At 30.7% G+C, this 19,971-nt stretch overlaps 1 protein-coding gene across 1 annotated transcript in view; it reads right to left on the reverse strand.

The window, feature by feature from the left end:
* Positions 1-1,237: 1,237 nt before the first annotated feature.
* The window catches only part of LOC134725900 (neuronal acetylcholine receptor subunit beta-3-like), a 37,490-nt gene continuing 18,756 nt past the window's right edge, over positions 1,238-19,971 (reverse strand). The window contains exons 3-8 of the mRNA XM_063590170.1: positions 19,618-19,811; positions 16,542-16,651; positions 14,356-14,813; positions 9,735-9,821; positions 4,057-4,172; positions 1,238-3,306 (exon numbers count right to left, since the gene is read on the reverse strand). Coding sequence (XP_063446240.1) covers positions 2,830-3,306; positions 4,057-4,172; positions 9,735-9,821; positions 14,356-14,813; positions 16,542-16,651; positions 19,618-19,811 — 1,442 coding nt within the window. The 3' untranslated portion in view covers positions 1,238-2,829. The remainder of the gene's footprint in view (positions 3,307-4,056; positions 4,173-9,734; positions 9,822-14,355; positions 14,814-16,541; positions 16,652-19,617; positions 19,812-19,971) is intronic.

A 19,971-nucleotide genomic window follows, 5' to 3' on the forward strand; every position in this document is an offset into this window, starting at 1 on the left:
AATTCGGTTGTTCTCTTCGTTCATTTTTGATTGTTTATTTATTTGTTGTATTGGTGTTGGTATTGTTGATGTTGTTGTTATTGGTTTTATTCATTTTGATGTTATATTCCCATTTTTATGTTTTTTTTCCTTTTGGCATGATATTTCCAGATTTGTGTGTTTTCCATTAGATGTTAAATACACATTTTTTGTATATTTTCTTCTTGATATTATATACCAATTACTCATTTGTGTTTTTTGTTTTATGTACGCTTGAGCATTGCATGTGTTGGTTTAATACATTAGGTGTATATTGATACTTATTGGAATTACGAAACGTTTTCGTTATGGAACAATGTGGTGCAACATTATTTTTCGTTTTTTAACAAGATGTTTTTATTGTTTGTTGGTTTTCTTGTCATTTAAAGAAGTAGGAGGGACAATAGATGCAGGACAGATCAAATCGTCCAATTAAATGAGGAGATTGCTAAACAAAGTACACATCATAAAACATGAACGAGAGCTAAGACGTAAAACAATGGCTTAAAGCTTAAATCCGGATAAGTGAAATTTCATGATCATTATAAAAATTTGAACCTTGATAACATAACATAAAATAAACAAATCATTTAATACAATGTTTTAATGTTTAAACCCCATATATGGCATTTGAATGATAGGTACAACCTATTATTCTAACCTGAACAGTATTTGATGTGAAGCTATTTCAAGATGAATATCAATTTTGGATTCCAGAAAAAAAAATGTAAGCTTTAACACGGCAACAGTGTACGTGAAACGTGTTCATGCATTGTCAATCTGGAGATGAGAGGCTATGGTAAAACTATGTGTGATGTTCACTTTGATTGCTTAATATGAAAAAAAATTATATTATTTTAGTAGTAAATTGTTGTGCCACGAAACAGTTATAAGACGAGACTTGAAACTTGTTCATTGACTCGCGAAATTCGCTTGATCAAACTAATCAAAAAGATAAAAGTCATGAAACCTGGTCGTTATTAAAGGTTTCAGAAAATGAATGAACATACATTCTTGTGTTATACTGCTGCCTGCTTCGGATTCATTAACCATGGTATGATCTATCTAAAGAATAATCTTTACAGATTAAATAATCGTGTTGTCCATGTAAATGAAGGTTTTACGTCATTTGTTATTTTAGGTTGACAGTACAACTAATTATTTTTAACATTGCCACAGTTTTTACAAATGATAACACGTTTCAACACTCTGAGTTTCAACATGTTAAAGAGGATTAATCTTGACATTGAAATCTAAAACATCAATTTAGTTCTCTGGTTGTGTTATGTATTAAAGTAGCACTAGCTACGAGATATATAAAAATTAAAAATATGTTTTTTTTTACCCAATCATTAAAAGTAAAAAAGTGAAATAGTAATTCGTTTTTGGCGTCCAATATGGTTCAATTTTGTCAAAATAAGCTAAGAAACATTGATGATGAATTATTCACTTACAAGTGAATAATTTTGAATCCTTATTGATTTGAACTACTAGTTAACCCCTTACCAATAGATCGATAGCGCATGCATTGTGGGTGTGGAATTATTTATAGGAAGAGAATGTCAACATTGAAAGTAAAAAAAAGATAAATCAAGTGATTGACGGATTCAATCCACAAAACATCATTCTAATACAGGTTAAAAGATGATTAATCTATATTTTTAACCTATAATATGAAATTAAACTGACAAAGAAACATGTAATTGTACGATTAAACTTTCTATTGATATCTATAATCATGTTTATATCGCTTATATGACCATTGGAGGTTTTCGGAGGTCAACCCAATAGTTAATGGCGCCTGGAATTTAATACATACGAAACGAAGTTACATAATCAACATCTCCCCCAGTATAGGTCACCAGAAAAACTATATTATATTACTATTAGGTTAAGAACAAAATATTATACAAATATAGCCTTTGTATGAGGTCGATACAAGGATATATTGACCTGAAAGAAGTATATTGACTGAGGACGAAGTCCGAGGTCGATATACTTCTTTGGGTCGATATATCCTGTCTTGACCTCATACAAAGGCTATATTTGTTATATTATTAATTTCCGACCATATAATCAAAATCGTCATTTAGGTTTCAACGGTTGGAATTTTATAGATATTTAATTAACATCAATTTGTCTCCTTGACAATTACAACATATTAGTTGTTATTTCATTTACTGTTTTTTTGACATCTTATGTATTTGAAGATTTTTTTCGTCAAATTATCGATCACAGATATCATGTGTTTCAAAACGTTAAACAATATCCTGAAATTCATTACATGACGTAACAAAGTATATCGGTTTTTAGATATTCTAAAAATAACCGCGCGATATGCTTTTTGCCGGTCAATACGCTTTTTGCTATACGCCGTTTTCTCTCTACCTTCGAAAATATAGTTTAACATGTGACTATCCCTAAACGAATCAAATTTGTTAAATTATACGAATTAATAATATAAAGCAATACTAGTCGATATTTCTCCTGGTTTCTTTTTTTGGGCGATAATGATATATTATAATTTTGATATTTAATGATTATGCACATTTTTGACGTCTACGTTCATTGTTTTGACGCTCATATGACGCTAAAATTAACTGAAAGGTAAATAATAATTTGAATAATACAATCGCGCATGAAAGATGAAGGATACCGTGTTCAATATATATATGCATGCGCAGATTATTGTGTACACCTGTATGTGTAAAGTTAAATGTAACATTACAGGACAAAACAATTCTTATAGACTAGGTATTTAGAAATGGGTAATTTTTGTCCCTCGACATTTCCATTTCCCCAGTGTATATTTTATTCTTCTTGTTTATTAAATAAACTAACTATTGCTCTGTGAAAAGCTGTGCATATCGATACAATAATAACAAGCAAATATAAGCAGAAAAACAAGCGGTCTAAAACAAGGGCGACAATTCGCCATTCTCTTGTTATTCTTTCTTTCATTTCTTTTTCTTCGGTTTTATCTGCCCATCGTTGCAAATGGTTCCTGATTTCTTTAACATCTTGCTCTACAGACGAAAGTAGACTCTGAGAAATACTTGTCGGAATCGGAGGACAAGGTTCGTCGTCTGTATTTTGAATACCGTTTTGCATTGGTTTCCAACTGTCTTCTGTCTGTGTTTCAAAATAACCCACTTTGTCATACTTAAATCGTTTTTCTCTGTTTTTCATATTGATATTATTTGTAATTCGTGAATTATCTGTGGAACAGGAATTGTAAGACACTTGTCCTTTCATACATAAAATTCGGGCAAATCCGTTTACAAAAAGCTGAAAAAATAAAATAGATGAACATATTTCATGCCTTTTCTATTGTATCATTTGACTGCAAACAGATGCGCAATTGACAATTAGTTGTCATTTTTTTGTAGGTTGGTAAAACTTTTATTGTTGGATGTGACGCCAAGGTTTTTACTCGTTAAATAGTTCGTGAAACTCAGCGCAATAGTACAGTTACTTAAACTTGTGGTTTATCCTTCCATAAAGAAGTATGTAATCAAAGTAAAGGTATAAGCGTGTTCAGTAATTGCCTTTCTTTATAGATTGAAGTGTAAGCGTTCAATCAAGGTAGTTTAAAGTTGTTAACAGTTTTTGATATCGTGAATTTTTTTATGGTTTGCTTCCAATTTTACTGTAGTCAAGTTTTAAATGTTATTTTGTTAAAGTTTCAAATCGTTTTTGATACTTATATCATGCATATCAATATTTATCATATACTTATAAAAAATATATGATATTATGACCTTGGGCATTGCTGCGTTCACGATATAAGCTGATGTCATAACTGGTGAAATAGAAGTATTAGGTGTAGTATTTAAGAAAATGTCAGAAATGAAGAGTGATGTTTTTACCGCAATGGTTATCTGTCAGTAAACCACAAGTTTTCGCTTTCTTTTAGGTTTCTTCCTTATTTCAGGAAACATGATGCTTTGACTTCCAACAGACACAGTATTCCTTCTTAACTGTTTTTTGTTATGCAAACAATCAACCTTTCTTTAAAATATCTAATCCTTTACTCACCGATTTGACACATTTTGGTACTTCCGTTCTCGATCCCCGGAAGTACAAATTTACAACGATCACTGATAAAAATGTTGACAGCGTTATCAGTATCATATTAAGACAGTAGTACGCACCTGTAAAATATTAGCAAATGATTAATAGAAAACTAGTTTGGGTACAATAGTTACATATGTATCAATGTATAGGTAGGTTTGTCCTTGTCGTAGGGATACATATTCATTTTACACATGTCACAAGACGTTGAAAAACTAAAAATCTCACGGATTTCGCGAAATTCTGCATGTCAGACCTTAAGTTTTACGATCTAAACTTAATGTTATGCATTAGTATGGCAAATGATGTTTCCTAAAACGTGTAAACATATACTTTTCTGCCTTGAAATTAGTACAGTTGCTTCCCAATAAATCTTAACCGTGTAATAACTGTATTATTGTCTAGCCAAGTTGAGTTTTATAAATTAACTTTCAGAGATGTTATTGTCAATAAACTTGAATAGGCATCTTTGTAGTAATATTGCCGCCTTGTGTATGTACTTTTTCAATAAGGACTCTTGGAAGAATATTTCCTTAGGAGTATTGTTTTAAATATATATTTTTTAAATTTGTTTTGTTGTATCTTTATTTGTTTTGTTTGTCTGTTTGTTCGTGTTTCTTTTAAGCCATGGTGTTGTCTGTTCTTTGGGGGAGTTTTTCCTCGGGAACTTCTTTTTTTTTTTTTTTTTTTTTTTTTTTTTTTTTTTAAAGTTTTGCAAGTAATGAATGCATATTAAACAAAATCACGTACGTGTCAAAATAACTAATATCATCCAATATAATAAACTGCAATGATATATCAATAACCTAAACAAACACTTTTAGTGACAATGTTTGGGGAAAGTTATATTGAGTGTTTTCTGTTTGCTTTCCATTTCATTCAACTTCTGATTATTAATTTTGAACTTCAAAACCCAAAGTCATATCTGAAATATAAACACAACTTTTCATCAACAGTTACAATGCCACTAATATCAAAGAGTTTATTTAGCCAATTCCAAAGTATTTCAACTGGAAACTTGTCAATTAAATGAAAAGGAAACATCGTTAATTCCTGACAAGCCTTCTCGAACAAATAGGCAAATATTTTCATTGGTTATTTAATAGAAGTGAATCTAGGGTCCCCGAGGAAATCACAGTTCCTCAATATAACCAACAGTTTCGAAACAAAACATCTTTCAAAAGTACAATCAATTGATTCTAGAGATCGTCAAATTAGGTTCAGATTGGCGCTGTTTAAAGCCACTTGTGGTCCCATGGTAATAGTTTAGTAAAAAGATAATGTTTAAGTAGTTATCGTTTTTTTAGTCTGGAGAAAATTAACACTCACTTTATTATTCTTACTTTTCAAGGTTATATTAAGTCACGATTTTCCTATAGTAAACTGATAGTCTTAGTAAGCTGTAGCCTAGACCCAAGTGTGATAAAATTATTTCCGGCTTTCTATAAATCACGTTTAGCGATAAATGTTTACTTTACTAACGATTTGTTGTAAAATTTGAGACATACTTTCAGTGTAAACTGTTGTGTGCTCCATTTAAATAATTCTTCACAATAGGGCAATGATGTATGATTCACTTATATTAAGTTATAATCTATGTTAACAAAAAGCGCAGCTATGAATGTTGCTAAGACCATTGGAGACGAGACAAAGTCGAAATATGATGCAACAGACACCATATGTTGTTTAAATTAAAATATGTTTTCTGTATCCAAACAGCCTGTGTCTTGCAATCAATGTATCAAAGTGTTTTAGCTGTGTCCATTTATTATGTTGTATTATCTTCTATCTATATATTAAATTATACATACTGTGTATTAAAACTTATTATTAAAATGATAATGTGCAAATTAAAAGAATTTCATTATAAAAATATTATAAATGTGATGCGTTAGATGACTGTAAACACGACAAAAGACTCAAACGGCTGAGTTGCGCAGATTGTTTTTTAAACAAGAATAAATGTTCTGTTCTACACATTTAACATTTTAAACATTTTCTGTACACTACCCAATAATGGAAGGTGTACAACCTTAATTGTTTTCAAAACTCTTTAGTTTAAACAGTATTTATCAATTAAAAATTATTCATTTTAAATATAGCAGTTTTTAAAGCTTTATGTTAATCATATAGAACTGTAGTTTAAAAAGAAATCTTTCCCTCAACTTTAACAATGCAAAACAAGACGAGTTCTGTACGATTTTCCAAGGATAATACTTGCTTTATATAAAAGCGTTGATTTGATATCGAATAATCTGAAAATATTGTATAAGCATTAAAGGACTTGTGGATATACCTTCTGACAGATATTTTGGTTGCTATCAGAACAAAGCCTGTGGGAAAATTTGTAAACTGTTAGAACTTCGTTGTAACACATCATTTAGATTTTGATTGAGGCAATTTTCACAGCATATAATAAATGATTAGAATAACCTACTAATTTCTAATTTGATCAAAATCTGTTCATACTTTAAAATTAATTTACATCCTCATTTGGGAGACTGTGATTTCTAAATTGATGGACTGATTTAGACACTTATGCTATATTCAGTATTAGACACTGTGAATAATTATACCATACCATGCACGCTTATGCTTGAATATTCGTTTTGAAAGATTACCAATATATTGTGGGGTTAACGGTTTAAGGCCTCCCTAAGAGCCCTACAAACATTAGAGAAAATAGTAATGATTGTTTAAGTTACCCAATTCATTGAAAGGTAAATTGATGAAGGTTGAGACAGGTTGCATATTCAATAAAAAACATTAGATATTTGATTCGAACGAACATAAAAAATTACTGAATAATAACGTCCACATTCTGACTGGACGAGGCTGCGTATTTATACATCATTATGTGGCCGAATGAGAAAAGTCCAGGGAATGATATTTCTATACTCCATTTGACAGGTCATTTTCACAGGGTAATGTAAATGCGGCTTCCATATTACGAAAAGGGTTTATTAAAAACACATCTTTCCTACATGTTTTCCTGTAATTTTTTAACTGTTTTAAAATTTTATCAAGACCTTTATACAAATCAAAAAAGCAGATTTAAAAATTTTACTTAATTTTTAGAGCTCCGCTTGTCTAATTCTATCAGCAAAAGCAATACCATAAAAAACAATAAATAAAAGACCAGCAGCTAACAAATGGTCTTCAATCATAGACAGGTATCGACACAATATATCAAGCTCCAAATAGCGCCTATAAAGTTGGAATGTTAATGGAAAGATCTGACATCAATGCAAAAAAAAAAAAATAACAAAAATAACAAAAATAACAAAATGTGAGTAAAATTCAAAACGAAAAGTTCCTAAGCAAATGGCAAAATCAAAAGCTCAAACTCACAAAACGAATGGATAACGGAAAAGATAGAAACAATGAGATATCTGACAAAAGACACATATGAGGTTCCTGACTTCAGACAGGAATACGAAACATAGACAATTTTTCATCAGAACCAACATTACAACACTAAGCAAATACTTCTTATAACAGAAGTCGGTGATAATCTCAGATGTACAAGAAGGGTAGGCACTTGCCCACATCAGGCAACTGTTGTGTTAGTCACGTAAGAACAAATAAAGGCAACAGTAGTATACCGCTGTTCAAAACTGATTTCAAAGCATGTGTACAAAGTTTTGGAATCTATTTTTTTTTTTATATTCTACATGTTTTATGAAAACAACACATTCTGATGTACAAAAAGTACCGAAAACCTAATAATGGTTCATGATTTTCATTAAAATAAAGACATTATTGCAATTTTATTCAACACAAACATTAATTTCAGTATCTTTATCCTTATATTATTCAAACTTTAACATTTAAAATAACTGATTACAAATACCAGTGCTTTAATATGACCAAAAAGAAGAAATATTGGCATGTTAAAACAATGCGAACATTGTATATGATTTCCATTTAAATGAAGGAATAATTGCACTCTTATTCAACACCCGCTAAAGTTTAAGTGTTTTCGTTTATTTTCATTTAGTAAGGAATGACAAATTGTATATAAAGGTACACCAATTTTGTAAAAAGAAGAAAGATGTGCATTTTTAAACGATATGACCAAATTTTAATATATTTTCTCTTATATTAATCTTACTTTATGGAAAAACAACACAACGTTAAGAAATACTAAAAGCCAGTAACGGCATATGATTTCTACCAAAATGTAGAAATATTGCAATCGTATTCATCACTAACAAAGGGTTAAAATTAGCTCATATAGTAGCATTTAAATGCATGATGCTAAAGATAGTACACCTTAATTCTATGTAGCAGCATTCTACCAGTGCCTGAATATGGCGCATCTATCTTTTATTTGATACGATCTTCCAGAGTTAGCATTTAATATCATAAATTCCTTAATAGAGAGATGATCCTTACAATGTAGCCATTTATCTAAGACTTCTTGGTGATGAAGTTAAAGTATCGCTTCGAAAATGTTATGGCGAGTTGGTTAATAGTTATCAAAGGTACCAGGATTATAATTTAGTACGCCAGACGGGCGTTTCGTCTACTTAAGACTCACCAGTGACGCTCATATCGAAATATTTATAAAGCCAAACAAGTACGAAGTTGAAGAGCATTGATGATCCGAAATTCCAAAAAGTTGTAGTTAACCGTTATGGAATAACTATTTTGCAGATGACGACGATTATGTTCAAATAATTATAACTAAATTCCATCATATTGTTATCGAATGTGACCTTCTGTATTACACTTATCACTAAATTTGTACTTTCACAAGCAGCAGGACAGGTCCATTGGGCTTGAACGAGATTTAATCCATCCTTTTTTACATAAGAAAATGCAGGTACCAAATCAGGAATATGACACTTTTTATCCACCTGCTTGATGTGTTTGAGCTTTTGATTTTGCTTAAGGAATTTCAGTTTTGAATTTTTTTCGGTGTCCGGTATTTTTATTATCTAATTTTTTTATGGAAATCGTTATTGCCAGTCTTAAATTCTCGGGGTTTCATTTTGTAGACTAGCTGTTGTTTTTCGTTTTTGTCGTAATTCGTTTTTTTGCAATGACACTGTCAGCTTGTTCTAAATGATGAATTTGATATCTTCCGTCTCTCTTTTCTCAAATTGTTTAACGGGCGTTAGGAATTTCTGATTGGTACTAATAATTTGTTTAAGGAACATTAAATAAACATAAATGTCAAATCTGCTTGTATTTGATTAAAGTAAAGACTATCAGTAAACTAGAATAAACAACGGCGGTCATGGCTATAAACTTACCAGAACCTATAACATTATTCCCTTAAACATATAGCTGATTGTTTCTTTTTAGGAATCAAAGTTGAATTTTAGGAAAACTTTTTTAACTATTACACAATATTGCTTGGCCAACATATTTTGGGAAAGTGGAAAAAGATGTTCAACACAGATTCATATAGCAGACCAATAAGACGACGAGAAAAATCATACTTACTGAACATAAAGAAAACCTGAAAGTTAACACAGAAATTACTGACACCTAATCTTTCTGAACTGTTCAGTCATTTCACCGTTTACGTTGAAAGTGCATAGCTGAATCATTATACAAGTACTAGTATTGCATGTTTTAATAATAATCTTACCTATAAGGGGTATAGATGAGGCAGCTGATAATAATCTTACCTATAAGGGGTATAGATGAGGCAGCTGGTGGTGTTGATTCGGCCAATAATAACAATAATACAAAGAAGGCTACAAAAATATTCATACCTGAAAATAAAGTAAAAAATATCAACAAACAGTATTCGTAAACAAAGAGGTTACCAAAGTAACAGTAATTTTCTTATATTTGGTTGAACATGCCCTTTTGAGATGTTGACAAACGTTCTATATTATTGAAAAAATATTTTGAAAACTGTACTTTTAATCAGTTTAATGTAATGATATTATAAGCGTTGGGTACTTGTTTAATAAATCTTACAACTCAGTGACGAACTAAACTAACAAATTATTCATCTGATACCGTTATTTATTAATATTATATTTTCCTCACGAGTAAAAAGATGTATTATATATAGAACATATAAGTTTTGTTGTTAATTTACAATAAGGTTTCAATTGAACGTTTTGAAATGTAAAGTTGTATAATTTTCTAATTGTTTGAGACGTGTGATTTGTTGAATACTAAATCATCCTCGGGATAAACTGTAGGAAATAAAATCAAAGACGAGAAATTTCGATAACAGTTCTAACTAAAAGTACACGTAGATCATAACTATTTGAAATATAATAATTAGCCAATTTCATTTGAATTTTTAAAATAAATGCTACTACAAAAACACATTGAATAACGTATTTACAAACAAAGGAATACGGAACGCTTATGTCATATACATTTTAGTAGATTTTTTAAACAGTTAAACAATAATATATAAATACTTAAACTGATATGCACTATCAAAATGGAAACGATTGTCTTCTATTCTCAGTTCAACTACTGATACTCCAAAATTCATAATGAAATTAAATGAAAGTCATACAAGATGTGGGTTTGGCGCAATCGCTCCGTTTAACCCAGGATTATGACAGACTATTGTCAATGCTTCCAGTGTTTGATTATTTTGCCATTTGTGTCGGGAATTTTCGTTTTGAATTTTCCTCGCGCTCGGTATTTTTGTCATTTTACTTTTTTTCTTAAGAGCCTTTTCCTTAAAAAAAAGCTAGTTTAAATTGACAACTGATTTTATAGATATGTCTTGAAATTAAGTAAGTTTTATATTGTTTAAATATAAATCGTACTCTCAATTACCAATTCAAATTCTCCTTAAGTTTCCTTAATTGTGCCAGTGTGATAGTATACCTTCACTACGTATGTATGGATTTCGGTAAATTGCATAGAATAGGAAAAATGCTAAACGATGGATGCCTCACACCGCATTGTCATCGTAAACATACAGAAACTTACTTTGTCTTTCTTTACATAATGAATGACATACGAAACAAATGTCAATATTGCTTTGGTGAATAAATACGCGACTGTCAAAAATTACCGGAAGCAATTGTTTCATTATAATAATGTACTCCAAAGTAACACCTAAATGCAGTATTTTCCGTTTAAGTGGACTATAATTTGACTTAATTGTGGTGAAATGCATTTGGAGTTACATAACGTTAATGTAGTAAAAGTAGGAACACTATGTATTCTTATCTTAATGTTTCGCCCACGTACATAGTCAATTTCAATTAAAAACACATTGGTTCAAAGAAGTAGGATTAGTTTTAAAAGTCTGTATCTTTTTTTTTGAAGCTCAAACTAACATTACATGTGACCTCTAATTAAACGATTAAAAATGGCTCCAAATAGCAATTTTGATGGATTTTGTCAATTTAAAAAAAAATTGTCGATGACTTAGGTTTTGTCTGTCAAATACATAATATCTCATTTTGGTAAACAGTGTCTTTTGTTGCAAAATTCTAGGATATCCTTTAGAATTTAGCCTGATTTCTTTATCCCCCCTTCCACACCGTAACGACCAACACCTAACTATCTTCTTTCGCTTGTTAGAAAGTCAAAGACGTATAAAGGCTGGGCATCTATTTGCCAATATTATTAATATAAACCCAGTATGAGTGTTATTGAATCTATTTGAAATTTTTAAAAGTAAAAAACAAATTGTTTATAAAATTTAAAAAAAAACCATTCATACACTAGGTAGTAAGTCCCTCAAGCAAAATCGACCTAGACGATTTTTATTTAATGTTTATGATGGTCGTTTTAGTTTTTAAGCTCGATCGTTTAAAATATTTTACTTCCAAAACTTTTTAATAAGAGCAATTCAAAAAGAAGGATTGTAAGAAAAGAAATAATAGATACTTTTATCAGTAGAGACTTAATAATATCAAGTGGTCAAAAATACAATTCTCAAAAAACTAAAAGACTCTTTAATTCCTCCTTATAGGAATAAGTAAATACGGTTATTCTTTTTTTTTTTATCAAAGAACTCAATTTTCCACAGTTGGTAAATCTTCGATACGTTCAATTTATTTAAGAGAAACATGACAGCTAAACATCAAAGTGTGAAGGCAAACATGTACGGTATTACCAAAAGAAATATTTCTTTCTCGATCAGACTGTCTGGTGTGAAATATTTTTATTTTATTCTGACGTTCTTTTTTATTTTATTTCTTTTCCGTCCTATGTAATTAAACTGTATAATACGTTTTGCTGCGAAATTTGCAAAAACGGTTATACATCTAGAAAAGAGGAATTACTTCGGATAATTGAAGTGATATCATAGCTGTAAATCTGATCGACTCGTTCGTTTTATAAATTGTTTTGTTTATATCGCTGCCTATCTAATGTAAAAGGTTGAAATAGAAACTAATTGCAGGATCCTTGTTTCAAATGGGGCGTTAAGCGATCGATACTTATTTGAGAAAGTCTGTAATTTTTATGACGGACTTAATTCCGATACGAAGATATCATTTGTTGGAGACACTTCATCAATTTTTATGATTACTCTCTCACGGAGTAATGATGGGTGCTCTAACCGTGAAATTATCAAACACGAACTATCGACACTCAATATAAATATCTTATATATAATATTAATGGAACGTAAGGCATTGCTTATTTTTGAAGCACCACGTTAATAATAGTTAAACGACTATAGCATCAAATTAAAAAGGCCAATTAACTCGTGATGAATATAATATACTTGGTCATGCTATTATTTGACTCTCCAGACCATTCGGTGACCTTTGGGTAAAGCTCACATATCATATTTGCCATTTTGCCATTCTTTATTTCTTAGGCGTATAATGTCAAGTTTATAACATTTCTTATTTAGATTGAACAGAAAATAAACGAGTGCTCCGATCCCAAATCTTCTCCAGTAACCTTTAGATATGCACGAGATAGATAGGGCTACGCAATACCAAACGGACCTAATAAAATAAACTATAGACAGCATTGACTTTCCAAGCTTTTGATTTGAATGCTTCTTATGAAGGTAGTCCAGCTAACGTTTGGAATGAGAACATCAGTATAAAATAAGGAGATGTTTCATGATAGCCAATGAGACAACTATCCAACAGATTCCAAATGACGTAGTTGAAGTAACTTTAGGTCACTGATAGACTTTCAAGAATGAGCAAAACACATATGTAACACAAAAAAAATCATTCCATCTTCCTGTGACAGTTGTTTTAGACACTAAAAATCAGTTGAACAAAGCTAAAAAGAGAGGCAGAAGATAACAGAGGGACAATCACACTCACAGATAGAAAATAAACTACCAACGCCATGGCTAAAAATTAATAAGACAAACAGACAAATAATAGTAAACAGACACAACATAAACAACAAAAGACTAAGCAAAATGAACCCCACAAAAAACTGGGGGGGATCTCAGATGCGCCGTGGAAGTAAGCAGATACTGTTACACATCTAGCACTCGTCGTGTGGCTCATGTAAAGCTGAACTCGCAAGATTGGCATGAAGCGCAAAAACACAACTACCATAATAACCAAAGACACAGAGTATAATAATTAGAGTACTCGAATTCACTGAGAGCGAGACCATGGTCAATAACCACTTAAAATAAATTATGTTTAACCAGACTTAAATACTAATCGAAACAGATCCAACGGGTCAGTATGTAAAGGCATCATAACACGCGTAAGAATTTATTTTTTACGTCGAAAGAATGTAGGACTATAAGTTTTCAAAATTGCGTAGCAATAAATGTTTAGTTATGTTTTAATTTATCAGACACAACAATCAATGTTCATTTCTTTATCCGGTGTGCAAATAATATCTTTTTTTATGTCATATTAACGTCTTACTACCACAACATAGTTGGCGGATATGTCGGCCATTACGAACAAAATACTTTGGGAGTTATTGGAGACTGTTTATAATTCTTGAAAAATTAGGACATTGATATTTTGTTTGACTAACTTTCAATTTCAAATAATATTATACTGATTATATTGAATATTAAATAATCATCGACTTTTTAATACTTTCCTAATGCAGTTTTATAGATGTTCATGTCATTTATATATAACCAAAATCACACAGAGCGAGTAATTTGATAATGTTTAAATCAATAACTCTTAAAGAAACTTGTAGGATTTCAGTTTAATCTAATTTGAGAAAATGTGATGGAAAATTCTAGTTTCGTTTATTTAGTTAATTGAATTTTTGAATTTAAAAAATAATCTTTTTAATCGTATATAATATAATATGAAGTGTATCAATTTGATTAATGCATATACATTGTAGTTAATGTTTACTTACCGAGCTGCATCTTGGCGGGAGACTCTGGTGGCAGCCAGAATAACACTAATGTTAATGATGACAGGAGAATACATGGTAAAATTAAAATATAGTTATAAAAGGCTGGCTGACGCTTTATCTTTAAGTGAAAAGTGAGGTCCACAAAAGGTTCATCACAACATGCATATCGGAAGACAGTTTTCTTCGCTCGAGAAGAAATTATTTCCCATTCGTTACTTTTAATATAATCTGTCATTTCAAATCCAGTGCTTACATTATAAACAAGATCAAGGTCAATTTTATATCCATCGTATGTCCATGAACCAAATTTCATTTTGCACGTTTGGACATCAAACGGAAAGTACATTATATCTATGGCACATGAACTTCTAAATATAGCTTGGGGAATCCACTGAATGCCACCATCATGTGACACCACTAACAGGGCTTCCCTCTTTTCTTCTCTCCTTTCGTCTGCACTGTAAGTAAATGATAAATTACGTGAATTATTTTAAAACTAAATCCTTTACATGATCAAAATCTTTTTAAATATATCATTTTTTGCTGTACATAAATTGCTTTTTTCATAAAAATAAATGGTACACATAATCTTCATACGTAATCAAACCAAATGTCATTTTGAAAAGAAGGAATATGAACTTTTTTTCAAGTTGAATCAGTATATTTGAAAAAAAGTAAAATCACAAAAATACTGATCTCAGAGGAAAATCAATTCGTAAAGTCTATATTCACATGGCAAATTCAAATTACAAAACACATAAAAAACGAATGAACATGAACTGTCATATTCCTGACTTGAAAAAAATCTGTTAAAAACTGCATCTTTTCCCGATAAGTCGCAGTTTGACATCGAGAAAATTACACTTTACGTTAGCAACGTCATTACTTACCTGTAACTGTATCGTATGCCCTTAACTACATGACATATCGCTTCACCTTCAACCGGCCTCTGCACTGCGCTAGTGCAAGGAGAAAACCGCGATAAAAAACATCAAGAAACGTGCTCTTGAAGGTAAATAGATAGTTCACTAATCTGCTATGTTTTCCACGTGCTCTTTCTTTTTTTTTTATTGTTTATCAATTTCACGAACAGGTAAACTTCATCAACAAATTCGAAGGTTAGTTTGCTTGCGATTAACAACCAATGAATGCAATATACGTACTAAGTAATTGATGTGTAATAAATATGATTAAAACAGGTCTAAGACTTAGTTAAGCACATATGCATGCATTGGTTCAATGGTTTCTACAACATTAAAACTTGAAGAAACTCGTTTTTTGGCGCAACTATTTGGAAGTTTTGGTCATCAACGCTTTTCGTCTTTGTGTAGCTTTCTTTCCTATTTGACCAAATAATCACTGATAAGTCTAATGTCGATGAAACAAGCGTCTGGCGTCTAGCGTATTGTACTATAAGTCTCGTACCTTTGATAACTATAAGCATGTCGAAATGTTCAATTATATTGTTTATTTGAGTATTTTTCTGTCCTGAATGCTCTTCCATTTAATTGTACTGTAGTCATGTCATGTGGTGTTGTCATCTCAGTTTTATATGTAACGTTGCCATAAAAGTGTGAGGTTAAGCTGGCCTCAAACCCAGATTCAACTCACCATGTTTTTTCTTGAAAATGTCCTGTACCAAGTCACCAAAATGTCAGTTGCTATCTTATAGTTCGCTTCTGTGTGTGTTGCATTGTTCTTTGTTATTTTGTTTCATTTCAGTGTTTCAATTGTTTCGTTGTTTTTCTCTTATAATTTATTTGTTTCCCTCAATTTGAGTTTGAAACCTGGATTTATGACTTCGAATAGCGGTATACAACTGTTGCCTTTATTCATATCACATTTAATTTACCATTACTATATATCATTTAAATCTTAAAAAAAAATTATCTACTGAGAGTTTTGATTCCCTAGGCAATAACAATAAGTATACACACATTTTGGCAGTAATTTAACTTTCAATAAGTGTCTATTTGAATGAGAATAATTAATAATGAATAATATTTTCTCAGTATAGGTGTCCAAAAAGCATTATCCATTAATCTGACATAAATTTGAACCAATTTCACAGAGACTAAAACACAGACCATATGTGTTAATACTTATCCTGTATGTATTATTTTATATTAAAACCTTTATTTGTCTCATCTCTAGATTGTAATCACATTTTATACATTAAAGCTTACTAGTTATAAAGTTTGATATCTGGTTGCCAGATACTTCCCATGGGAACCCTAACTTTGGTGATGTTGTCATATTCTAGTGGATTCCATGACATATAAATATCTTTCCAATGCTGAAATAGAAAATCATCGTAATAACATAAAAACAATAAAAATATATATAACCTTCCTAAATACTTTGAACGCATATTTTAAATTAATGATCACTTAGTTTTAATTTCAAATGTATCCGTACTTTGACTTTACTAGATTTGTTTGATACTAGTAGTAGAACTGTCTCTTGCATGGCTGTTTTCATAGTTTCTGAAACTAGTAATATGTAGGCCATTTACATTCTTCCGTTTCCATTGTTATATGAAATAAGGAAATGTGGTATAATTGCCAATGAGACAACATTTCCACCATCTTCTACTTCATTTGATTTCCAAAATGTGTGAATTCCATATTCTTGATAAACTAGACTACACAATCAACATCTCCTTCCAGTTATTGTAGATTGGAAGTGATGGAGAAAAAAGTCCGCCAAAAGTAGATATAATCTTTATATTTATTATATATAAAGTAAATTTACGACAATAATTAACACAGAAGAAAAATTCTATATGGAAAGTGCCTAATCAAATGGCAAAACAAAAAGCTCACACACATTTAAAAATAGAATTGATAACAACTGTCATATTCCCGACTTGGTACATTTTTTTGGTAGAAAATGGTGGATTAAACCTGGTTTTAAAGCTAACTAAATCTAACTTTTAAGACTTTCAACTTCAATTTTATTAACAACGATGTGTTAACAAAACAAACAGACGTCAAAACTAAGAGTACAGTATGTCAACAATGTGTTATAATCTAATAACTATCAAAACAAACAAATATGTTAAAGAGAAAGAAGCACAAAAAGGCATATATCGAATTTAACAGAAAGAAGCACAAAAGGCATATATAAAAACAGAGAAAAGATTCCACCAACTAAATATAATCTATAAATATATAAGAATGTCTTATGTTCAATCGAATAGGAAACATACATGTGTATCATCTAAATAAATAAAAGGGTGACCACGTAGAAGTTGACATCAATAAAACAGGAACTAAACAGCACAGTGTACCAGAGGTCATCACGATGCTGAGAGATACCAAACCATATCTCAATCTCTAAATCATCTCAATCTAAACAACCGGTGAATGAATTAACAGACAAGAACTTTGAACTATGTTCTGTGCGATGGTATGGTATGGACACACCACTCTAATATGTAGCGGGCATTAAACTTTCGCGTGTTACGTTGCATATATTGTTGAATAAATAATGTGACGGTTTAGCTTATTGAATTTAATTCCGAATGGGGAAAACCATCATAGATATAGCTATTAGATATGAATAACAAGAGACCTTGGGTATACGCCAATGACAGCACTACCAAAAAAAACAGATACAGGAAAATCAAGGTTGATTTTTATTTCAATTTATAACTCCCTTAAATTGTTCTGCAATTTTCAGAAACAGGCATCACTTTGACATGATTTTCCAGTTAAAGGGAAAATAATAGTAATTGGAGGAAAAATAGAATTGTGTGATATATAAATCCCATGGTAGTACTTTCTAAAAAGACTCTATAAGTACAAGTGATGTTTCTTCTGTTTTCTGACAGATATACATTCATCAAAGCAGTAAAAGTAAAGTCTGGGGACGAGAAACGTGTTACATCAGTTCCAGGTCCATCACATTATAAACTTTGAGAATTATTATCACTCAAACATGCTTACTATGTTGAAATTCCTCACAAAATACATAGTTAACTGTTGTTAATGCATGTTTATAATACTTTTGATTGTTTTTATACGACCACAAATTTAAACTATGGTATTACGTTATTGGAAGGTTGTCAAATTCTAAAACACTTTCTACAACTTATAAAACAAAGGGCATCAAATTAACCTTGTTTTATCATTTCTCAGATTCAAATATAGGGGTTTCTATATATAAATGGTAAAATCAATAGCTCAAATACAACAAAAGAATAGATACCACCAGTCATATGCATGACTTTGTACAGGCATTTTCAAACATAGCAAATTGATAAAACCTGATTTATAAGCTAGATTAACCTCTTACTTGTATGAGAGTTGCATATGATTCCATGATGTAGACAACAGTGTATGAAGAAAACAAACAGACATTATATGTAAAAAAAAAAAAGAAAATAAAAGGCTACAGCATTCGACATTGTATTATAATCTTAATCACAATTAAAACAAAAAAATATGTCAACAACAAAAAAACACACCAATAAGACATATAGACGAAGTGCATAAGCAAAAACGAGAGACAATAATACACAAATTTACTCTAGTACAATAACACAATGACGGGATGTATGAGTACCGAGTGAGGCACGTCCAATTGATATAACCAAAAATATACTTAACAGTAAAAGTAATAGTTTACGCAGACAAATGAAAGAACACTTTAACACGTATTTCATTTCTTCAGTACCTAGTATCTATACTTCAAGACCATCTTGTAATATTTATGAAGTTGAAAAGGAATATTTATCAATAATGTCTTGGTATCCTTAAATGTTAAATTTTTAGTTCTTGATTTAATTTTATAGAAATATGATTTTTCCAATTGATGTAATAATATGTAAGGACTTTTTCATACTTCATGTACGGGTTAATATTAGTTGAAAATGATCATGGATGTAGACTTTCATGGTCTATTTCTTTCCACTTAATGTTCACCTTCATTTCTTGCCGGATCTTTTTGAAATATGGACGAAGGTTTCGAGTCATCAAAAAAGCGAAATATACGAAAATCAGATATACTTCAAATAATGAATAACATTTTAGAAATTTTCGAAAAGAAACTAAAAAGGATTTAAAAAAACCTAAAACATTATTATATCCTAACTAGAACCATTTATCATTACCATTTATCATTACCACATGTTTTCTTTGTGTTTATATAATCATTGTAGACTGAGATTATTTCAAGTTCGTGTTGAAAGGCCCACTGACACCTGTGAAAGGAATAATATCCACCCTTCTAATCATAAAATATAAAGTGAATACTTACATATGTTGCCCATACATTTGTTTTGAGAACTTGATTCCTCTCATCTAAATCAAGTATCTGTATTAAACTCAATCCATATTGTACATTCAGTACATCGTTCTGAGAAACAACAGGTCGACCCATAACTCCTATTTCCTGGTAGTTGTTAAGAAGCTTTTTGATCAGTGTTTTCTCCTTGGATAATTCAGCCACTTCTACAAGAGAAGATAATTTTAAACTGAGTATCAATTTCTTGCATTTATATGTTTTCCTGTCATTAAATGTTGTCAATATAAGCGAGAGGTAAAAGAAGCCACAAATCGGGTTTAACCCACAATTTGTTCTTTTAATTTTCTGTATCATGTAAGGACATGT

The sequence above is a fragment of the Mytilus trossulus genome, chromosome 7 (genome assembly GCF_036588685.1).
Source record: "Mytilus trossulus isolate FHL-02 chromosome 7, PNRI_Mtr1.1.1.hap1, whole genome shotgun sequence".
In the NCBI taxonomy this organism is placed as follows: Eukaryota; Metazoa; Mollusca; class Bivalvia; order Mytilida; family Mytilidae; genus Mytilus; species Mytilus trossulus.